General features: G+C 38.6%; 1 protein-coding gene across 6 annotated transcripts in view; it reads right to left on the reverse strand.

Annotated features, from left to right (window-relative positions):
* cacna1bb (calcium channel, voltage-dependent, N type, alpha 1B subunit, b) overlaps positions 1-20,971 on the reverse strand; it is a 337,484-nt gene that overhangs the window by 120,393 nt on the left and 196,120 nt on the right. For all 6 annotated transcript variants that reach the window (XM_049466430.1, XM_049466432.1, XM_049466431.1 and 3 more), the window contains exons 11-18: positions 20,445-20,663; positions 16,481-16,593; positions 16,122-16,234; positions 14,680-14,811; positions 3,339-3,411; positions 3,131-3,248; positions 2,943-3,010; positions 499-605 (exon numbers count right to left, since the gene is read on the reverse strand). In XM_049466430.1, coding sequence (XP_049322387.1) covers positions 499-605; positions 2,943-3,010; positions 3,131-3,248; positions 3,339-3,411; positions 14,680-14,811; positions 16,122-16,234; positions 16,481-16,593; positions 20,445-20,663 — 943 coding nt within the window. The remainder of the gene's footprint in view (positions 1-498; positions 606-2,942; positions 3,011-3,130; positions 3,249-3,338; positions 3,412-14,679; positions 14,812-16,121; positions 16,235-16,480; positions 16,594-20,444; positions 20,664-20,971) is intronic.

Consider the following 20,971-nt stretch of genomic DNA (forward strand, 5'->3'; position numbering starts at 1 on the left):
AAAATCGATCAAAAGCCCTAGATTTGCTTTAACCTTTTCCATTCAGTGTTCATAAAGGATGACAATTTATTTAAGTACAGTCTGCAGCATCCATTTACATAGAGCTCCTCTCTCTTTGCTTTCGCTTCTCCAATTTTATTTCTATCAGCGCTACTAAAGATTACAGTGGTAAGTTTGTTTCTACAACCATCATTGAACTACTTAACTTAAAAGAATAATAATAATACCTCCAAAATGGCACTTAATTGGCATTACACACAGTAATTACACACAACTGACCATATCAATGAGAGAAACAAGTATGCTGAATTATATGCTAAACTACACACACACACACACACACGCACACACACACCACAGACACACAGCACAGTGTGTACGGATATGAAGCTGCAGCTACTACAGAAAGAGTTAAGAAGAGCTTACAGAAGAATAGATAGAAGATTAGAGTAAAATCAGAGGGGGCTGAGGAGAGACCTGCACAGTCTTCAGACTTACGCTGCTATGGAGATGTTGGCTGCAGACATGGGGCTGACCTCCTTCACTTCCATGGCCTTCTGCAGGGCCATGCTCTTCTTGGCAGCTTCCTCCTGCTGCTCTTCATCCTTACGGAAACAGTGACCACATAGAAGAAGTCAGTGATGATTAACGACAGTAAAAGATGCCCTTAAATTAAAGCAGAAATCTGTCCCTGTTTTCACAGTATAAAACACAGGTGTAGCCTTGTTTTAATTCTAATTCCACAAGTCTGGGCACTGGGTGGAAGTGAGGGGGGTAACTAAGTTGAGTAAAGCTAAGCTAAGTAAACAAAAAAAAGTCAAACTCTGGATGTTAATCTACACAGATTTCTCTCCAAAAAACTGTTTATTTGGTTGAGTAAAGCGTTTTCGTTTATTTACAATAAGATCTCCAGATTTCCACACTGCAAAAAATCCATTGGCAAAAACTAGAAAAAATACATTGGCAAAAACTAGAAAAAATACATGCAAATTAGGACAAATATATGTATATTAAGCAAATAAACCTGCCAATGGGGGTAAGCTAAATTTTCTTAGTAAGATTTCTTACAAAAAGCAATGGCAAATTCTTAAAATGAGTGAAGTAACACCTAAATCAAGCAAAAAAACTCACTGTTTTTGGACACAAGAATCAGAAAAACTTGATTGCTGCTTGATTGTGTTTATTTTGAGTTCAAATGACTTAAAATAAGGTACGAATTCTAAGTAAGAATGATTAAGATAATTATCCCTAAAATAAGCAAAATAATCTAACACTTACACAATGCTTAGTAAAAAAAAGACTTATCAGAGAAGAAAATAAGATTTATTGCCTTAAATGTAGAAAATTTTACTTGCTAAGATGTAGTTTTTTGCAGTGCACCAAGGCTGTGTGCAGCAGTCTTAGCATTAGTGGCTAACCGCTAGCACTAGCCGTGGTTAGCAGTGCTTAGCACTAGTAAATGCTGCCTGACAGCGCTACACTGAGGAACCCTGAGTGTTCCGGTAAGCCAGGGTGATATCAGCTAGCGGTTTGTTACACGCAGTTTGTTTTAACTCAGTAAATACACTTACCTCTAAACAACGACAAAACTAGCGCTCGGTTAGCGGCTAATGCTAATACTGATCCAGCCTCTGTGCTGGAGACTGAAACTCCTGTATAAAGCTGTACATCAGCAGAGTGGCTTCACTGCTCCTTACAAGCTGACTGATAAAAATTCATACATAAGGTGCACCAAAATAAAAGGCACACTGACAATTACCAGTGCCTTAAACTTATCATTTTACCTGGTAAAACAATGTTAGCTATTTTTGGCAACACTTTACAATAAGGGTTACAAAGAACAGTACTCATGAAAGTAATAATAAACATTTTTAGATGGTATAATTCTTTAACTCATTTTTCATATTTTGGGCATCATACAAATATCACATTAAACAGCAGAACTCACCATATCTAACCAGCACAGTGTCATTCTGATCAAAAAATTTAACAGTTGTTTTTAACACACTTTGTTAAAATATACAAAAGTATATTTGGAAATAAGTATTTTAGTATTTTAAGTATACTGAATTACATTAAACTAAAAGTGTACTTCAATTTTAATACACTATATTGTACCTTTTAAAAAGTGTGATCAAAGTTTCAAACAGTTGATGAAAGCATAATATTAATCTACTTTTAATATATTTTAGATAAGTACATAAATCTGTTAGTATATTTACAGCAGGGGTGTCCAAACTACGGCCCGCGGGCCGTTTCCTTTTTTGGAGCAGCCTGCGAAGGTATTTTAGAAATAGAATGAAAGTTGGCCAAATGTTAAGCTGGTTTTTATAATGTGAGATTCAAAGTTTGAACGCTAGGTGTCAGAAACGGACCAAAGAGTCTAAAAGCGGAGAGAGTGTGCATTTCTAGCGCAGGAAAAACACGGTAAAGAGTCTAAAAGTGGAGAGGGTGCGCATTTGTAGCGCAGAAAATCGGACCAAAGAGTCTAAAAGCGGAGAGAGTGCACATTTCTAGCTCAGAAAACGTAGCAAAGAGTGAAATAATCAGGAAAAAAAGTATTATTTAAAGTGGTATATTTCATTATTTGTTTTATTACAGAGTCTGTGGCCCGTGACTTCAAATATATTTCTCCTTCTGGCCCCAAGAAAAAAGTTTGGACACCCCTGATTTACAGCATACTAAGACATTAGTCTATATCTTTAAAGTACAATTAAATATATATATATATATATATATATATATATATATATATATATATATATATATATATATATATATATTTTTTTTTTTTTACCAGGGCAGATTTTACCAATTCCTTTAAGAGCTTTTTTAAGACGCTTTAGTGAATCCAGCCTCAGATACACTGCAGTAAACAGACTGACAATCAAGAGCCGAGAGCAGGATATAAAAGCTGAAGCAGAGTTGATGGATAAACCCACCTTTGTCAGCTCCTGAGCATTGGCGAGGTTATCGACAGCGATAGCCAAGAATACATTAAGAAGAGTATCTGTTCAATTCAGGTTAAAGACAAAACTGTACTGATGCCATAATTATGATACAAATCTACAATTAAACAGCGTGTGTGTGTGTGCTATCAGATCAGATTTCATCATGTGAGCAAGGATACAGTTTCCAAAAAGAGTGAGAACAATGAAGTAAATAGAAGAAAACATCCCACGTCTCACGCCCCCCTGAGACTCAATCCCATGATACATCACTGCATTCCAGTCCTCTCCAGTCAGAATCTGCAGGCGACACAAAATCACAGAATTATATTAAATACATACAATTAAATGAATGTGAATATTTAAAGAGGAATATATAATAGCGCACACCTGGAAAACCGTCATTATGGCTGCTGGGAAGTTGTCGAAGTTTGTAGTGGGCGTTTCTTTATCAAAGTTAAACCTTTTTGGGAAAAAGAAAGCAACAGTAAGCATTACAGAAATGTAATATATTGTAGAAATCTGATTGAGAATCCTTGATACTTGAAAATTAAATATTGCATTGTTTTTTGAATGCAGTAACACTTATAAAGCACCTTCCTAGACACTCAGCAATGCTTTACAATCACAATTGACATACAAACATTTACACTTAGCGCTCATCTTCCCACACACACACACCAGTGAAAAGCTGCAGCCAATCACGCACAGCGTACTCTCAATCGGAAACAACCGTCCACCTGGAGGACCACACTGAGCACTGAGGAGTTGACCCAGCACCCACAGTGCCAATGCATATCTGACATATATATAGTTATACACATAATCGTACACGTACATACTTATACCCCCCCACACACACACCAGGGCAATTTATTCCAATTTTTCAGGGAAATTTAGAGTATCCTTTCTCTTGATCTCCATGATTTTAGACAGAGAGAAGAAAAAACAGAATCCCTAAAGGGAATCCACGCAACGACAAGGAGCACATAGAAACTCCACCCAGATAGGGACTTGAACCCAAGACCCCAGCACTGGGAGATGAATGTGCTAACCACTAAGCCACCACGTAAGAACAAAGAACACCTGCATAATTTTACAGCAGAATAGTCAATCAATCAATCAACCAACCAATAATCCATCAATCAATCAATCCATCCATCAACCAATCCATCACTCAATCAAATTTTATTTATTTAGCACCTTTCAGACAAATGAAATTGCAAGGTTCTTCACAGGGAGAACAAAAAATCATAATAGAGTTAATCATTTAATATAATATAGACAAAATAAAACAAATTAAATGTTAAAAGCACTACATAAAAGCCAGACTGAACAAATAGGTTTTTAGTTGGAACTTAAAGATTTCAATATTTTGAGCTTCACTCACACCAGTTGGAGGGTGGTTCCAACATTTTGGAGCACAGTGGATAAAAGAAGCATTACCAAAGGTTTTTCTTTTTTGTGGAACAACTAAAAGAAAAGATCTGGAAGGTCTGAGGGGCCTTCCTGGTTTATAAATCGAAAGCATTTTAGTGAGATAGTCTGGTGTAAAACCATATAGTGCTTTATAAACTAATAGAATAATTTTAAAATCAATACGAAAACAAAAAGGCAACCAGAGTAAATAATGTGAAAATTGGTGTAATGTGTTTTGAAGAGTTTTAAATGAACTGTAGCTGATGTGTTGTAACTTTTGGAAGGCCAGAGAGGAGAGCGCTACAAAAGTCCAACCTGCTAGTTATAAAAGCATGAATTCGTTTTTCAGTGTTCCTCAGGGAGAGAAAATGTTTCTCTTTGGGGAGGTTCTTCAAATGGTAAAAAGCTGTTTTTGTGACATTTTACACATGAGCCTTAAAATTAAAATCAGGATCAAAAACTACACCTAATTGTCATGCTTCTTGGCTTGGGTTAAGTACAAGCATATTCAGTATATTGAGTTTTTGAGCCAATGAGCAACACTTCTGTTTTGTCCTGGTTCAGCCGCAAAAAATTCTACGACATCCAGGTCTGAGCAACAATTTACAAGTGTATCAATCGGACTGGTGTCATCAGGAGACACGGCCACATAGAGTTGTGTGTCGTCAGCATAGCTGTGGAAAGAGATGCCATAAATGAGACTTATTGCCAGAACTGCTTAAAACTGCGAACCCAACTATCATTTAATGACCCTAAAACATGACAATACAACATAATAAATACTTACATAATAAATACTTACTTTTGTATAAATACAAAAACAAGCACTCACATACCTGTGCTAATGGTTTCAATGTTATTCTGCTTTTCTGTGACTGTTTTAGTACTATTAAATCTTCAAAATGAATATCTAATTCATGAGTGAATGCTGAGTAATGAGTGAAACACATTCACTTTCATGGTTTAGAGATTGACTTGGAATGATCACAAAACCGCTGATTCACTCTCAGTGCCTGGCAGAGCATTTCCAATATTATAAACTAAAATTTACACCAATCAGCAATATAACATTATGACCACATCCATGTTTTTACAGCCATTATCCAATATTCAGCTCCGCTGCCCATAAAGGGACACTCTGTAGTTCTATAATAAATACAGCCTGTAGTCTAGTATCTGTTTCTTTGTATACTTTATTATTTTCCTCCTTTCATTCTGTTCTTCAAAACTCACAACCCCACAGGAGAAAAAAGCACCACAGAGCAGCTATTATTATTAAGTTGGCTTGGAAAAGCCAACTTATTGTTCTTCGTAATCTTATTCTACTTATTATTATTATTCTATTCGCAAAATTTAATCACTATCTCCTCCTAGGGCTTTTAACGTAGAAACCTGAAATTTTACAGGATCGTCAGACCTATACCGGTTAGGTTGCTTGTGCTTTTTGGAGCGATATATCGTACGGTTTTCGTAAAAACTTTGTAAACGTACGTTTTTTTCCCCATAGGAATGAATGGGGGAAAATTTTGAACGTCCACGTAGGTCACAATTTTTGAGATACGAAGACGTAATTCGGCTGGTCTATAAAACTTACCGCGTTCTTTCCGAAAATATGCTTTACGAAACGATGTGACGTACGGTTTTCGTACAATTGTCGTACGAAGTTTTCCCATAGAAATGAATGGGGGGCCCAGAGTTCCATCTCGCACACGAGCAGCTCTGCGCACGGAACCCCTTCTCTCCCCTGCTCCTCCAGTACTGTGAGTGTATGAAGGAGCTGCTGTATGGAGCCCCCAGCCAGGGTTTAGCAACCACCTATTAACTGCTTAGCAACCACCTTAGCAACCACCTGGAAAACGATAGCAACTGCCTAGCAACCACTTAGTAACCACTTTAGAAATTAAAGCAACTGCCTAGCAACCAGTTAGCAACCACTTTAGAAATTAAAGCAACTGCCTAGCAACAACTTAGCAACCACTTTAGAAACGATAGCAACTGCCTTGCAACCACTTAACAACACGTTAGCAGCTGCCTAGCAACCACTTTAGAAATGATAGCAACTGCCTAGCAACCAATTAGCTACACTTTAGTCACCACCTGGAAAACGTTAGCAACTGCCTAGCAACCACTTAGTAACCACTTTAGAAATTATAGCAACTGCCTAGCAACAACTTAGCAACCACTTAGCAACCACCTGGAAAATGTTAGCAACTGCTTAGCAACCACCTGGAAAATGTTAGCAACTGCTTAGCAACCAGTTAGCAACCACTATAGAAACGATAGCAACTGCCTTGCAACCACTTAACAACACGTTAGCAGCTGCCTAGCAACCACTTTAGAAATGATAGCAACTGCCTAGCAACCAGTTAGCTACACTTTAGTCACCACCTGGAAAACGTTAGCACCTGCTTAGCAACCGCCTAGCAACCACTTAGAAACCATGTGGAATACGTTAGCAATTGCCTAGCAACCGCTTAGCAACACCTTAGCAACCACCTGGAAAATGTTAACAACTGCCTAGCAACCGCTTAGTAACCACTTTAGAAATGATCACAACTGCCTAGCAACCGCTTAGCAACATCTTAGCAACCACCAAGAAAACGTTAGCAACTGCCTAGCAACCAGTTAGCAACACCTTAGCAACCACCAGGAAAACGTTAGCAACTGCCTAGCAACAGCTTAGCAACCACTTTAGAAATGATAGCAACTGCCTAGCAACCACTAAGCCACCACTTAGCAACCACTAGGAAAACGATAGCAATGGCCTAGCAACCACTTAGCAACCACTTTAGAAACGATAGCAACTGCCTAGCAACCACTTAGCAACACCTTAGCAACCACTAGGAAAACGTTAGCAAATGCCTAGCAACCACTTAGCAACCACTTTAGTAATGATAGCAACTGCCTAGCAACCACTTAGCAACACCTTAGCAACCACTTGGAAAATGTTAGCAACTGCCTAGCAACCACTTTAGAAATGATAGCAACTGCCTAGCAACCACTAAACAACATCTTAGCAACCATGTGGAATATGTTAGCAACTGCCTAGCATCCACTTTAGAAATGATAGCAACTGCCTAGCAACCAGTTAGCTACACTTTAGCCACCACTTGGAAAACGTTAGCAACTGCTTAGCAACCACCTATCAACCACTTAGCAACCATGTGGAATACGTTAGCAACTGCCTAGCAACTGCTTAGCAACACCTTAGCAACCACCTGGAAAACGTTAGCAACTGCCTAGCAAACGCTTAGCAACCACTTTAGAAATGATCACAACTGCCTAGCAACCACTTAGCAACCATTTTAACTTTTCAACGTTATTAGCGTACTTTTCCAAGCCAACTTAAAGTTCGTTCACGAACTTTGCCTTTTCTAGTTATTATTATTATTATTATTATTATTTGGGTGGTTGTTCAATTATTCTCAGCACTGCAGTGACTAACACTGATTGACAGGGTGGTGGTATATGAGGTGTTGTGTCCTGGTACGAGTGGATCAGATACAGCATTGCTGCTTGAGTTTTTAAACACCTTAGTATCACTGCTGGACTGAGAAAATTTCATCAACCATTTCATCTTGTGGCCACTGATGACTTATTAGATCCCTGTTTCACCAATCTTTGAGTGAGTAATCAACCGTGTACCATGAAGCTAGATTTAGGACATGTACCAATGTGTCTTTGCTATCGTAATGTCGTAAAAAGTACACATTGCGCGGCTCAAAATGCGCAAACGGCATGTACTAATTCTCTTAAATAATTATTGGTGTGTTTTGGTTGCAATATGAAATTCAGCAATCAGCGTGTCAACTGCCATTCCCTTTAAGAGCCCCAGGTGTGCTCTGACTAATAAAATAGCAGATTGCTATTTTAATGGTGCAGCGCTTCTGTGCTACTAAGCAGATGAACTGACATGCTTGTTCACGCTGTAAAGGTGAGCAATAGCGTAATTTATGGGAACCACAATGTTATTTTATTTTGTATTCTGTTTATTGTTGATGTAAAAGTTAGGTTTGTCCATGTGTATGTTAACTTAACAAGTTAACTTAACATGTGTTGAGTGAGCGTGGTTCACCTGTGTTGCCAAGATAGCAATAAACGTCTGACGGTTGACTGTTGACTAGGTTGATTTCAGTCAGTGGTGAACCTGTGTTTTCCATTGCCAAGATAGCAATATACCAGAAATTTACCTGAACACAACTAATTTTCAGTGTAGATTTATTCACATGCTCTTTTAATATACTGTATGAACAGTGCAGGCTCAATGCATAAAAACAGACTGTTGAAGAGGTGTAAGATAGCAATGAGCATCACAACAAGCCTTGCACAGGGTAAAAGAAACACACACTGTGCAGCAACAGATTCAGAGCTTCTGTCTCTGACTTTATTTTATCTACAAGGTGGAGCAGCTGTAGGTAGGAGTGTGTAATAGAGTGGAGAACAGTGAGTAATTAAAGACAGTGTTTAAAAACTCCAGCAGCACTGCTCTATCTAATACACTTACTGTACCAGCACAAAACACACTAACACCAATTTACACTAAGAGAGAGAGAGAGAGAGAGAGAGAGAGGAAGAGAGAGAGAGAGCTCTATTTATCCAGCTAGTTGACAGTGGGGGGTCTGTCATTAAGGCGAGCATGGCCGCTGTATAATCAGCTCAGTAAATCCTTGAGCGAAGGAACAGAAATCCCTGCTGCTGCCGCTGTGCTGTATCTCTACCCCCTCACAAATGTTTGCAGAGGGACGGAAGCAGGATTACAAAGGAGTAGGAGGGAAGAGGATAGAGGATACGCTGAGGCTGATTTGGGAATGGCTTCAGAGAAAAACATAAAAGACATAAATAAGACAATGGAAATGGTAAAAATGAACCCACCAATGTTCCACCCACAAGTGGCACAGTTGTAGCAGCTGTTGCCAGTTTGGGCAAACGTTTCAAAAATACAAATACTATTTAATCTAACGGGAATTAAAAAACACACAGGTTTTTGAACTAGTGTGCACAATTTAGATGCATTTTTTTGTGTGTTTGTGTGTTAGGTATGGAACTTTCTCACAAATATAAACACATGGTTCAATGGAAATGATGAAAGGATGAACCAATAATGGTAGGAGACATTAGAAGAGTAGATTATAGCAGAAATCCCAAGTTGCAAAAATTTATTTCAGGGAGGTACCCCCGGACCTGGACTTTGATCCACCCCCCACAACCATTTTATTTAATTTTTTTTTGAGAGGAGCATGTGGAGGATAAAACATTTCTGGCGTCAGTTGCTACAATTGTACCACATGTTTTTTTAAGCATGTTTTTTTTTTTTTTTTTTTTTTTACAATTTCCATTATTTTATTTAAGTCTTTTATGTTTTTTTCTAAAGCCATTCCCAAATCAGCCTCAGCATATCCTCAAAAGAGAGAAAAAGAGACTAAAAATGATTGGCTGACTCACAGACTCTTTACAGAGAACAGGCCAATCAGATCCTTAGCTGTTTTGCATGCGCTTCATGAATATGCACACAAGGGGAGTGCCTTTTTCTCCCTCTCTTTCATACAAGTGATTGGGGAAAAAAATGTGTGCCGCCTGCTTGCACGTTTGTGTTCACTCTTGGGCCACTCGTTCCAGATTCCAGGAGATTGTATCTGACTTGCATGCATCAGGGAGCCGTTACTGATATGCAATAGACTGCTGCAACTTGTGGGAGACTTGAGAAGTCTGGAATAGAGTGGTAGATTGACTATTGTTTCATTAATGACTTGTTAAAAAAAACATAATTCTCTCATTTGCTATTACTAAACTACATTAATGCATTTATACTAATGATTTAAGCTGAATGTATATCCACAGCTTAATGAAATGAAGGTCATTTATTGTATTGTTTATAAAAAAACACTATACTAAATAAAAGTAAGTAAAAGCGAGTACAGGTTAAAATCTCCTACAGGGATATGTTTAATAGTGAAAGTAAGAGCATTACCACACACACAATGTGAAGGGTACCCAAGGGATTTGGAATAACAGCTGTGCATTCTTAAGAATACCACTTATAAGTGATATTTGCTATGGAGCAAAAAGAATGTAAAAGTAGGTAGAGGTGGTGCTTGTGATTCGTAAAACAGTTTGGGGGCTCATGTATTGAGCTGTCAGCTTGACAATTAAAGCAAAAGTTGCTATAAAGGAATGCATATGTGGGCAGTGCGTGGATAAGTTTGCTGTAAACGACAAACCAAAATCACCCTTAATTTCGAGGTTCTTTATTAGAACACCAAATTCATTTAATATTTATGTTACCCACCTATTGAGCAGGAAACTGACAACTGGCCAAAAAAAATGTCACCACCTGGATTTAACTAAGCAGATAGTGTCTCGTCTGGTGCTGTAGGCGCTTCTGTTCTTCTCTCACTCGGCCCTAAAGGAGGTTTGCAGCCTAACAACTACACTACCCAAAACGCACCACACGCTGACATCACGCACACACCTACTCACGTGACACCTCACCTGCTTCCGCTTGGAAGCCGGGAGTATTGATTACCCCAGGGTATTTAAGGACGCTTCACGAGTACACTGGTTCCGCGTATTGCCTGGTTTTGCCCACATTACAAAGCGATACTCTCAGTGTTTTTTTTTTTTCTTGTGTATGTCCTTGCTTTTGTTTCTCAACCTTGATTTTTGCCTTGCCTTCTAAGTGGATTTATTGTGTATTACCTGGTCTGTTTATCGTTTTTGGATTTTTGGATCACCTATGACATTGCCTGCCTCGTGTATGAACATTGGAATGCCTTTCGACTCTGTTATGGTCTTTGCCTCCAGGTATCTGTTTGCTGGCTTTATATACTCTTTGCTATTGACTTTTTGTACACCCTGTGGGTTTTTAATAAACACCTTAACTGGATCCGTGAGTGTCTGTATTCTGTACCCCACCATGACAGATAGGTAAGAGCATAAAGATTGGACTCTGGGTCAATGGAAGAAGGTCATGTGAAGATCTGATGAGTCCAGATTTACCCTGTTCCCGAGTGATGGAACATCAGGGTAAAAAGAGAGGCTGCTGAGGTGTTGATCTGGGGTTGATGCTGCAGTTGGTCTGCAGGTTTAGGTTCAGCAACAGTATGTGCTGAAAGAATGAGGTCAGCTGACTACCTGAATATACTAAATATAGACCAGGTTATTCCATCAATGGATTTTTTACTGGAACAGGCATATTCTAAAATTAAAATGCCAGGATTCATGGGGCACAGACAGCGAAAGAGTGCAGGTTTCAGGGAGCAATAGAGTCCAGACCTGAACCTAAATGAAAATCTTTGGGATGTGCTGGAGAAGATTTTGAATGTCAGAGCCCTTAAAATTCTACCAATAAGGTGTGAAGTTACTTTGAACTTGTTAACGATGTAAAAAAAATATTTCTTAGCATAGGCAATTCTATTCCCCAATCATTAGCATTGTAAGCCTGTTGGAAGGATGGAGGTGGGCTATTTAACAAAATTCTGTACTAGTTATCAAGTTTTACCGCACCCCAAGTCCATTTCTCACTAGATTTCTCCTTTAACTCTGTCTTACCTCTCCCTTCTGACTCTTATTACAGGAGAGGTAGATTTAGGAGAAGCAGAAACTTCCCAAACTCCACTTTATCCAAAGTAATCAGAGTTCCTTCCCCCCTCATCTTCTTATCAAGCTGATGTCATGTTTCGAACTAGCAAAGATTACATTGTGATCAACCTTCTTTTACCAAGATTGCTAAAATATTTAAGGTGCTAAAACGACATGTTCATGTGGATGCGAAGCTAAAATGCAGGAAAATGAAAAACATTTTCCTAAACATCAGATGCACATGGATTGGGTCTTAATCTAAGTAAACAGAGCACTCTCAGATCGGCGTAACCATGGCAGGTTCTTTGCATCATTTCTGCTCAGTAATAATTTAACCGAAGCTCCACTTCCCGAATCTGCTCCCAGAGCGGTGTCTGACAGCAGGAGACGATCTCCAAGTCTATTACACAACCCGCACCGGACAATTAAACACATGTTGTGACTGAGCCTCTGCACACATTGATAAGGTGGCCATGCCTACCAGATGGCGCCTTGGGCTGACTCCAGCCCAGCGTAAAACACATCAGCCACAGCGAATGGTCTTTGATTAGCTCGGAAAACTGATCTGCAGTCGGCACCACGGGGCACAGCGTGCGGCACAAAGCGCTATCAAAGCGCCACTGCTGGGTCGGACCCCGCTGCGGCTATAAAAAGCAGCTCCTGATGGTGCAGACTCCAAGCTTTCTAGGCTTTCGAAACGAAGGGAGCAAGGTTCAGCAGAGTTTACTCGGGAGAACTGGAGGGAATTAGCTTTTTAAATTAGCTATTTTATTAAACTTTATTCATTTAGTTAAAAAGTTTTTGCTAAATGATTGAATTTCATAGGATCTAATTAACAATCAATAAGCTGGTTCTAATCTAAATGTTTATTCTAAGCCAAATAATCCTATAGTGAAGACTAAAGACCCTATCTTACACCATGTGCAATGCGTATTACGATGCTTATTGCTTATAATTCACAACGTCCATCTGCATTGTTTCAATAGGATAGTAAAAAAAAAGTCTACATATGCTGATGGGCGTGGTGATCTGTAAATGAGGTGTGTTCAGATAAATTTCTGGTGTATTACTATCTTGGCAATGGAAAACACAGGTGAACCACTGAGTGATTAGAACCTAGACAACAGTAAACCATCAAATGTTCTTTGCCAATTGCTATCTTGGCAACGCACACCCCTGCTTGTTACACACACAAGAACATGCAGCAGTACACACTTTCAGAGCATGAACGCACAGATCAGTTTCCTCAGCTGAGAGGCACAGAAGCACTGCACCATTAAAATAGCTTTCTGCCAAAGTAAGAGGGCACCTGACTCTTAAAGGGAATCGTAAGTTACACACTGATTGGATTATTAAATGTTTCACTCAAAACACACCAATGACTAAATAAGAGAATTAGTACATGCTTTTGCACATTTCTTTAAGCTACGCAAGGTGTACTTTTCCCGTTGTTACGATAGCAAAGACACACCCACACACCCTAAATCAAGCTGCATGAAGCAGAGTTGACTGCTTGTCTATAGATCGCTAAAACAGGGCCTTTGGATCAAGACAAGTTAGCCAGCTAGAAGTTCACTATCTAGCAAAAGTATTGGGACACCTGTTTATTTCAGTTTAGAGCACCCACAGTATGTTTCAATACAATATATCCATATTTGACACCACATAGTGATAATGTATTGCAAACAAAAATGAAATGATATATCGCAATACCGATATTTTGTCCCACCCCTAGTGATCATTCAATATTCTGAGGATTGCCATTAAATGCAATCAAATCCTCACAACTACACTGTACAGTAAAGAAAGTTATTCCTTATCTAAAATCAGGATAAACATTTTTAATACTTTAATACTCTTGATTTCAAACAAAACAGTCCCCTGTGAAAGAAATATATTTATATACTTAATTGTACTTAAAACACATTGAGAAATGTCTAAGTATGCTGTAAATATACTAAAAGATGTATGCACTTACTTAAAATATATTAAAAGTACATTAATACTATGCTTTCATTAAATGTTTGGAAGTAAACTTTGGTCATACTTTTTAAAAATTACAATATAGTGTATTAAAAAATAGACTACTATTAAGTACACTTTTAGTTTATTGTAATCCAGTATACTAAAATACATATTTCCAAATATATTTTGTACGTTTTTAGCAAAGAGTGTTAAAACAGCGGTTAAAGTAGTTCACTTAATGTACAATGTATCATGTATCTTTTTTTATAAAACAAATTAAATTACTATCACTAATTTTAAAAAATAAAGTAAATTTTTAACATCCTAAAAATTGTAGTATACTAGAAGTTTGCTACTTACAAAAGACAGGAACAAGAAGCATATTTGTACTCTAATTCTTAGTACATTCCTAATATACTTGATGTATAATAGTTTTTAAATATATTATAGTTTTACTTTAAGCATATTTAAAATATAGGGTTACATACATGAAGTAGTTTGTTTAAATGTAAGTAAGACTTTTTTACTATTTTTGTACTGTAATTAAAGTATAATAAGTACAAAAACGTTGTTATATTTTAGCACTCACTTTAAATATACTGATTAATAATGTGGCTACAAGAACACTTTAGTGCACTATAGCATAATAATGCTTAGTATACTTTAATCTACTCTGCTTTTCACTAGGGGTAAAGGTACAGGTGTCCCAATACTTTTGATCATACACTGCATTCTCGTCATTACAGAAGTTAATAAAGTGTGCACTTACTGTCCTCCAAAGAGCTGCATGCCTAGAAGAGCAAAGACTACGATGAAAAGGAAGAGCAGGAAGAGCAAACTGATGATGGACTTCATGGAGTTGAGCAGAGACACCACCAGGTTCCTCAGAGAGTTCCAGTACCTGCACAAAGATGAGATTTGAGACTTGAGATTTACAAAAATATATATTGACAAAAATATTTTTTATAACTGAGCACAAATACAACCATAACTGCTGTATTTCAAGTTAAAGGAACCACAAAAGACTTCACTGATCATGTGTTTGTTACACTGTATACTGTATAATTATTTTGTCCGGTTAGTTTTGGTTTTGGGAGTGTCCCTATACTTCACATTTAATACAATCAGTCCGTGTGAATGAACCACTTCACCTGTATTCAGACCATAAAATAAGTTAATCACATTCTTTGTTTATTTTAGAATTTTATTTCTATGTTTTCACATTTTCTCCCCAATTTACATGGCCACTTACCCAACCCACTCATTAGGACTCCCCCTATCACTAGTGATGCGCCAACATACCAGGAGGGTAAAGACTAACACACACCTCCTCTGATACATGTGAAGTCAGCCACCACTTCTTTTTGAGCTGCTGCTGATGCAGCATCGCCGAGCAGCATCAAAGCGCTAATGCTCGGAGGAAAGCGCAGCAGCTTGGTTCCAATACATCATCTCACAGATGCTTTGTGCTGCAGATATCACCCTTTGGAGTGATGTTATCCAATATATATTATGATACAGGGGTTGCGATTTAAAATACTGTGATATATTGGGATACTGTAAGCATTCTTTAAATCCTTATGTTAATTTTTTTTTTTTTAAGTTTTTTTTTTTTTTTTTAAACTGTCAGATTATTATATTTTTTCAAATCTAAATAATGTAAAATGTTTAAGAGAAGTGGGATCCGGGGCTAAGGATCTAAGGGTCTAATGCCCTGCCACCATGATCGGGTTCGAATCCTGTTCATGCAGCTTGCTATCATCTGCCAGAGCCCCGAGAGGCCGTAATTGGCCTTGCTCTCTCTCTGGGTGGGTAGATGGAGCTTTTTTCCCTCATCACTCCTAGGGTGATGTGGATCAGCACAAGGCATCTGTGAGACTGTCTATCAGAACCGAGTTGCTGGAATATGTTAGTCTTTACCCTCCTTGGTTTGGGGCATCACTAGCGATAGGGGGACTCCTAATGAGAGGTTTGAGTAATCAGCCTTGTGAATGAGGGAGACAATGCGATATAAATTTGAAATAAATGTAAATCCAGCGACAGAGTACAACACTGTCATCTAGTGGAGAGTATTTAAACATAACACAAAATGAACCACTGTCTGATGCCAGTATTAGCATGTAAAATAAAGAAAGTTAATTAAAAATCACTACTGTGTTTTTTAAAATTGATATATTATTAAAAAACAAAATATTACAATAGTGTACGTACTTTGTAACTTTGAAAATCCTCAGCAGGCGCAGAGCTCTCAGCACGCTGATGCCGAACGAGGCTCCCGGCTGGATCGCTGCCCACACCACCTCGAATATACTCCCCACGATGACCTGTGCAGACCAGCGGACACAGAAACACATCAACACTGACTCACAGAGATCACAGCACCAGTGAGCAGCGCGGATAATAGAGGATAAATGCGCTGCTTAATGAAAACGAGGAGGGCAGGTTTGTTTAGCCGCAGAACGCGCTCGTCCCTCCAGTGATGTGAAGTGGCTGTAAGTATCATAGCGCCGCTAATGGCTGCGAGTGAGTGGGCCTCCCGGGCGCCGCTGATTCAGCCAGCAGTGACTCACCCCAAAGTCAAAGCAGTTGAACGAGGAGTGAAAGTAGTTCCTGGGCCCAAGGCCGTACATCTTCAGAGTCATCTCAGACAGGAACAGACCCAGGAACACAAATTCAGCCAGGTCTAACACGTCACACACACACAGCAGAAAGAGGAGCACAGTGATAGATTAGTATGACAAGGATATACAGTTGTGGTCAAAAGTTTACATACACTTGTAAAAAAACATAATGTTATGGCTGTCTTGAGTTTTCAATAAGTTCTACAACTCTTATTTTTCTGTGATAGAGTGATCGGAACACATACATGTTTGTCACAAAAAACAGTCATAAAATTTGGTTCTTTCATAAATTTATTATGGGTCTGCTGAAAATGTCACCAAATCTGCTGGGTCAAAAATATACATACAGCAACAAAATTTGTCAATTTTGGTGATGTAGCGAGTTGTGTCAATCAAATTAGCTTCATGTCATGGCCTCTTCACTTCTTGTAAGTGATTCTGATTGACTACAGCTGTTGACTTCTCATGAGCCCATTTAAATAGGGCTCATTTGACCCAGTGATTAGACTCAGCTACAAAAGCTACAATGGGAAAGTCAAAGGAACTCAGTGTGGATCTGAAAAAGCGAATTATTGACTTGAACAAGTCAGGGAAGTCACTTGGAGCCATTTCAAAGCAGCTACAGGTCCCAAGAGCAACTGTGCAGACAATTATACGCAAGTATAAAGTGCATGGAACAGTTGTGTCACTGCCACGATCAGGAAGAAAACGCAAGCTATCACATGCTGCCGAGAGGAGATTGGTCAGGATGGTCAAGAGTCAACCAAGAATCACCAAGAAGCAGGTCTGCAAGGATTTGGAAGCTGATGGAACACAGGTGTCAGTCTCCACAGTCAAGCGTGTTTTACATCGCCATGGACTGAGAGGCTGCCGTGCAAGAAAGAAGCCCTTGCTCCAGAAAAGGCACCTTAAGACTCGGCTGAAGTTTGCTGCTGATCACATGGACAAAGATAAAACCTTCTGGAGGAAAGTTCTCTGGTCAGACGAAACAAAAATTGAGCTGTTTGGCCACAACACCCAGCAATATGTTTGGAGGAGAAAAGGTGAGGCCTTTAATCCCAGGAACACCATGCCTACTGTCAAGCATGGTGGTGGTAGTATTATGCTCTGGGGATGTTTTGCTGCCAGTGGAACTGGTTCTTTGCAGAAAGTAAATGGGATAATGAAGAAGGAGGATTACCTCCAAATTCTGCAGGAAAACTTAAAACCATCAGCCCGAAGGTTGGGTCTTGGGCGCAGTTGGGTGTTCCAACAAGACAATGACCCAAAACACACATCAAAAGTGGTAAAGGAATGGCTAAACCAGGCTAGAATTAAGGTTTTAGAATGGCCTTCCCAAAGTCCTGACTTAAACCCCATTGAGAACATGTGGACAGTGCTAAAGAAACGGGTTCATGCAAGAAAACCATCACATTTAGCTGAACTGCACCAATTCTGTCAAGAAGAGTGGTCAAACATTCGACCTGAAGCTTGCCAGGAGCTTGTGGATGGCTACCAAAAGCGCCTAGTTGCCGTGAAAATGGCCAAGGGACATGTAACCAAATACTAATGTTGCTGTATGTATATTTTTGACCCAGCAGATTTGGTGACATTTTCAGCAGACCCATAATAAATTTATGAAAGAACCAAATTTTATGACTGTTTTTTGTGACAAACATGTATGTGTTCCGATCACTCTATCACAGAAAAATAAGAGTTGTAGAACTTATTGAAAACTCAAGACAGCCATAACATTATGTTTTTTACAAGTGTATGTAAACTTTTGACCACAACTGTATTTTGCATTGATTGTATAAGAAATAATATATTGTCATGAAATATATTGTCATTACTTAATGATGGCATTTTCTTTAAAAAGTATGACCAATTTTCCGAAATGTAACAAATGCAGTGATGTAAGGAAGTAGTAAAATTAATGTAAACATGCATTATCAGTTTATCTATGTATAAGTGTGTATACACTAATGCATTTAAAAACAAGTAATATCATTTAAAAGTTTAGTTTATTTTAGTAATTCAGTCCAAAATTTGAAACTCATATATTATATATATGTATTAAATAAGAGTGATCTATTTTAAGTGTTTATTTCTTTTATTGTTGATGATTATGGTTTACAGACAGTAAAAACACAAAAATCAGCATCTCAGAAATTTAGTATATTATATAAGACCAATTGGTACTTTTGGCAGTGTGGGCAGTGTACCATGTCCTGCTGGAAAATGAAATCTGCATCTCTATAAAAGTTGTCAGTAGCAGAGGGAAGCATGAAGTGCTGTAAGATTTTGTGGGAAAACAAAGCTGCACTGACTTTAGACTTGATAATAAAACACAGTGGATCAACACCAGCAGATGACATGTCTCTCCAAACCATCACTGATTATCAGTAAATTTTACATTTCATTTGTAAATCAAGGGAGCAGAGTCTGGAGGAAGAGTGGAGAGACACACAGTCCAAACTGCTTGAGGTCTAGAGTGAAGTTTCTATAATCTGTTACGCAGCCTGAGTCTCCTTCCACACTACCGGACTCCGTTTCCCAGAATCCTATGTTTTATGACGTCACCGTCAGTCGCTCTCCTTCGCCCAATCACGTTACGCTACGACGCTCAGATTCACCTGTGTTCTGAGGAAGTTCCGGGTTATGCTCATCATGTTTTGTATTTAAGGCTGTCTTATGTATTCTATCGTCGCGAGGTATTGTCGACTTTGGTTGCATACTAAGCGTTTCTCATGGTTTCTTCTATTGCCTTCTCGTTACGACCCTCTTTTATGGTTTATCGGTTTATGTCTCTTGTTTTGCCCCTTTTGGATTTATTGCTCGGTTGGACTGTCTTCTGGTTTCGAACTCGGACTGTTTATACTACTACGGCTTTGGTTTTTGGTGAGATAATAGTTTGTTTGGCTCTAACATCTGTACCATCTGGTTATCTATCTGTAAATAAACCTGTTTGTTCTTTTTACTCTGCAAGCGTCGCTCCACTCTCTCTGGCATTACATAATCAGTGATGCTTTGGAGATTTTTGGTTTGGTTTTCATTGGCTTTAAGGCTTAATCATCAACAATAAAATAAAAAAGCTTGTGTGTAATACATCTATATAATATATGAGTTTCACATTTTGAACTGAATTACTGAAATAAAGTAACTTTTCAATGATATTGATTTTTTTTTAAATGCACTAGTATGTAAATCTAAATAAAAAAAATCAGATTGGCTGAATGAAATTACAATTTTATTGTTTTCTTAATTCTGTTTACTGTTGAGGTAAAAGTCGGGTTTGCATTTTGCTGAGAGCATGTGTGCACGGCGCTCCTGCATGTATAAGACAGGATTGCGCTGCTGACTGTTAACTGTTGTCAGGGTTTTAATCAGTCAGTGGCGCACCTGTATTTCCCACCACCAAGATAAAAACACACCAGATATTTGTCTGAACACACCTCAATTACCAGACCACCACGCCCATCAGTGTTAATATATTCCTAAACTCTGATGCTATTTTAATAACGGGGGTGCAAGGCATAAAAATAGATTGAGGGTGTGTATGATAACAATGAGTATGTGGCTTGTGCAGGATGTACGTTAGGGCCCTAAGCATGCTAACACTTTGGTGTAATTAGCTTTTTGAGGTCTTTAACACAAGGGCTCACAGACTTTTTACAATAGCACTACTTTTTATGAAATGTTGCTTTTGTTATTATTTTAAGCACATTTGATCATTATTATTACTTTTGACTTGGATGAAGATCAAATAACATCCCAAAGGGTTGACATGTGTTTTTTTTTTTGTCTTTGTTATACACAGTAAGTGTAGAAATTAGGAGGTGGTTTTAATATTACGCCTGATCACTGGACATCCAGAGAAATCTACTCAACATGTGACTGTTCCTGTGAGTGTAAAAGGAGCTGCAGTACATACACAGCGCTTGGGAGAGCCAATCAGGCTGGTCGTAGTGAACCATGGCCACACACAGTGTGTTCAGACCCACTATGCACAGCACGATCCAGTAGAAGCTCTGCGCTTTGACCATGCGGCGGATGAAGAAGCGCACCCTCTTTTCTTTGCGGCGGAAATACGAGGAGCTGTCGTTCTTACTGCTCTTCAGGCTCGCTCGGGCAAAGGGGGATCCAGGGGGTGCTGAGAGGTGAGAGAACACACACACACAGAACACACAGAACTGATAAACAACAGGTATACAATCAAACATGCACCACACAGCAATATATAGGTTAACATATAATACTAGTCTAAAGCTTAAACTCTCATTCAATGTTTTTTTTTTTTATTTCTTCATTTTAAAAAAGGGTTTGCCCTCTATAATCAGCTGACCTAAACATGATCAACTGAGATGGTGATTTACTGCGGGAGTCTACTGCATATCAATAACGGCCCCTGAATCTAGAACGAGTGGCCCAAGTGTGGATAAAAACACAGACGTGGGCCAC

The sequence above is a fragment of the Astyanax mexicanus genome, chromosome 17 (assembly GCF_023375975.1).
Source record: "Astyanax mexicanus isolate ESR-SI-001 chromosome 17, AstMex3_surface, whole genome shotgun sequence".
In the NCBI taxonomy this organism is placed as follows: Eukaryota; Metazoa; Chordata; class Actinopteri; order Characiformes; family Acestrorhamphidae; genus Astyanax; species Astyanax mexicanus.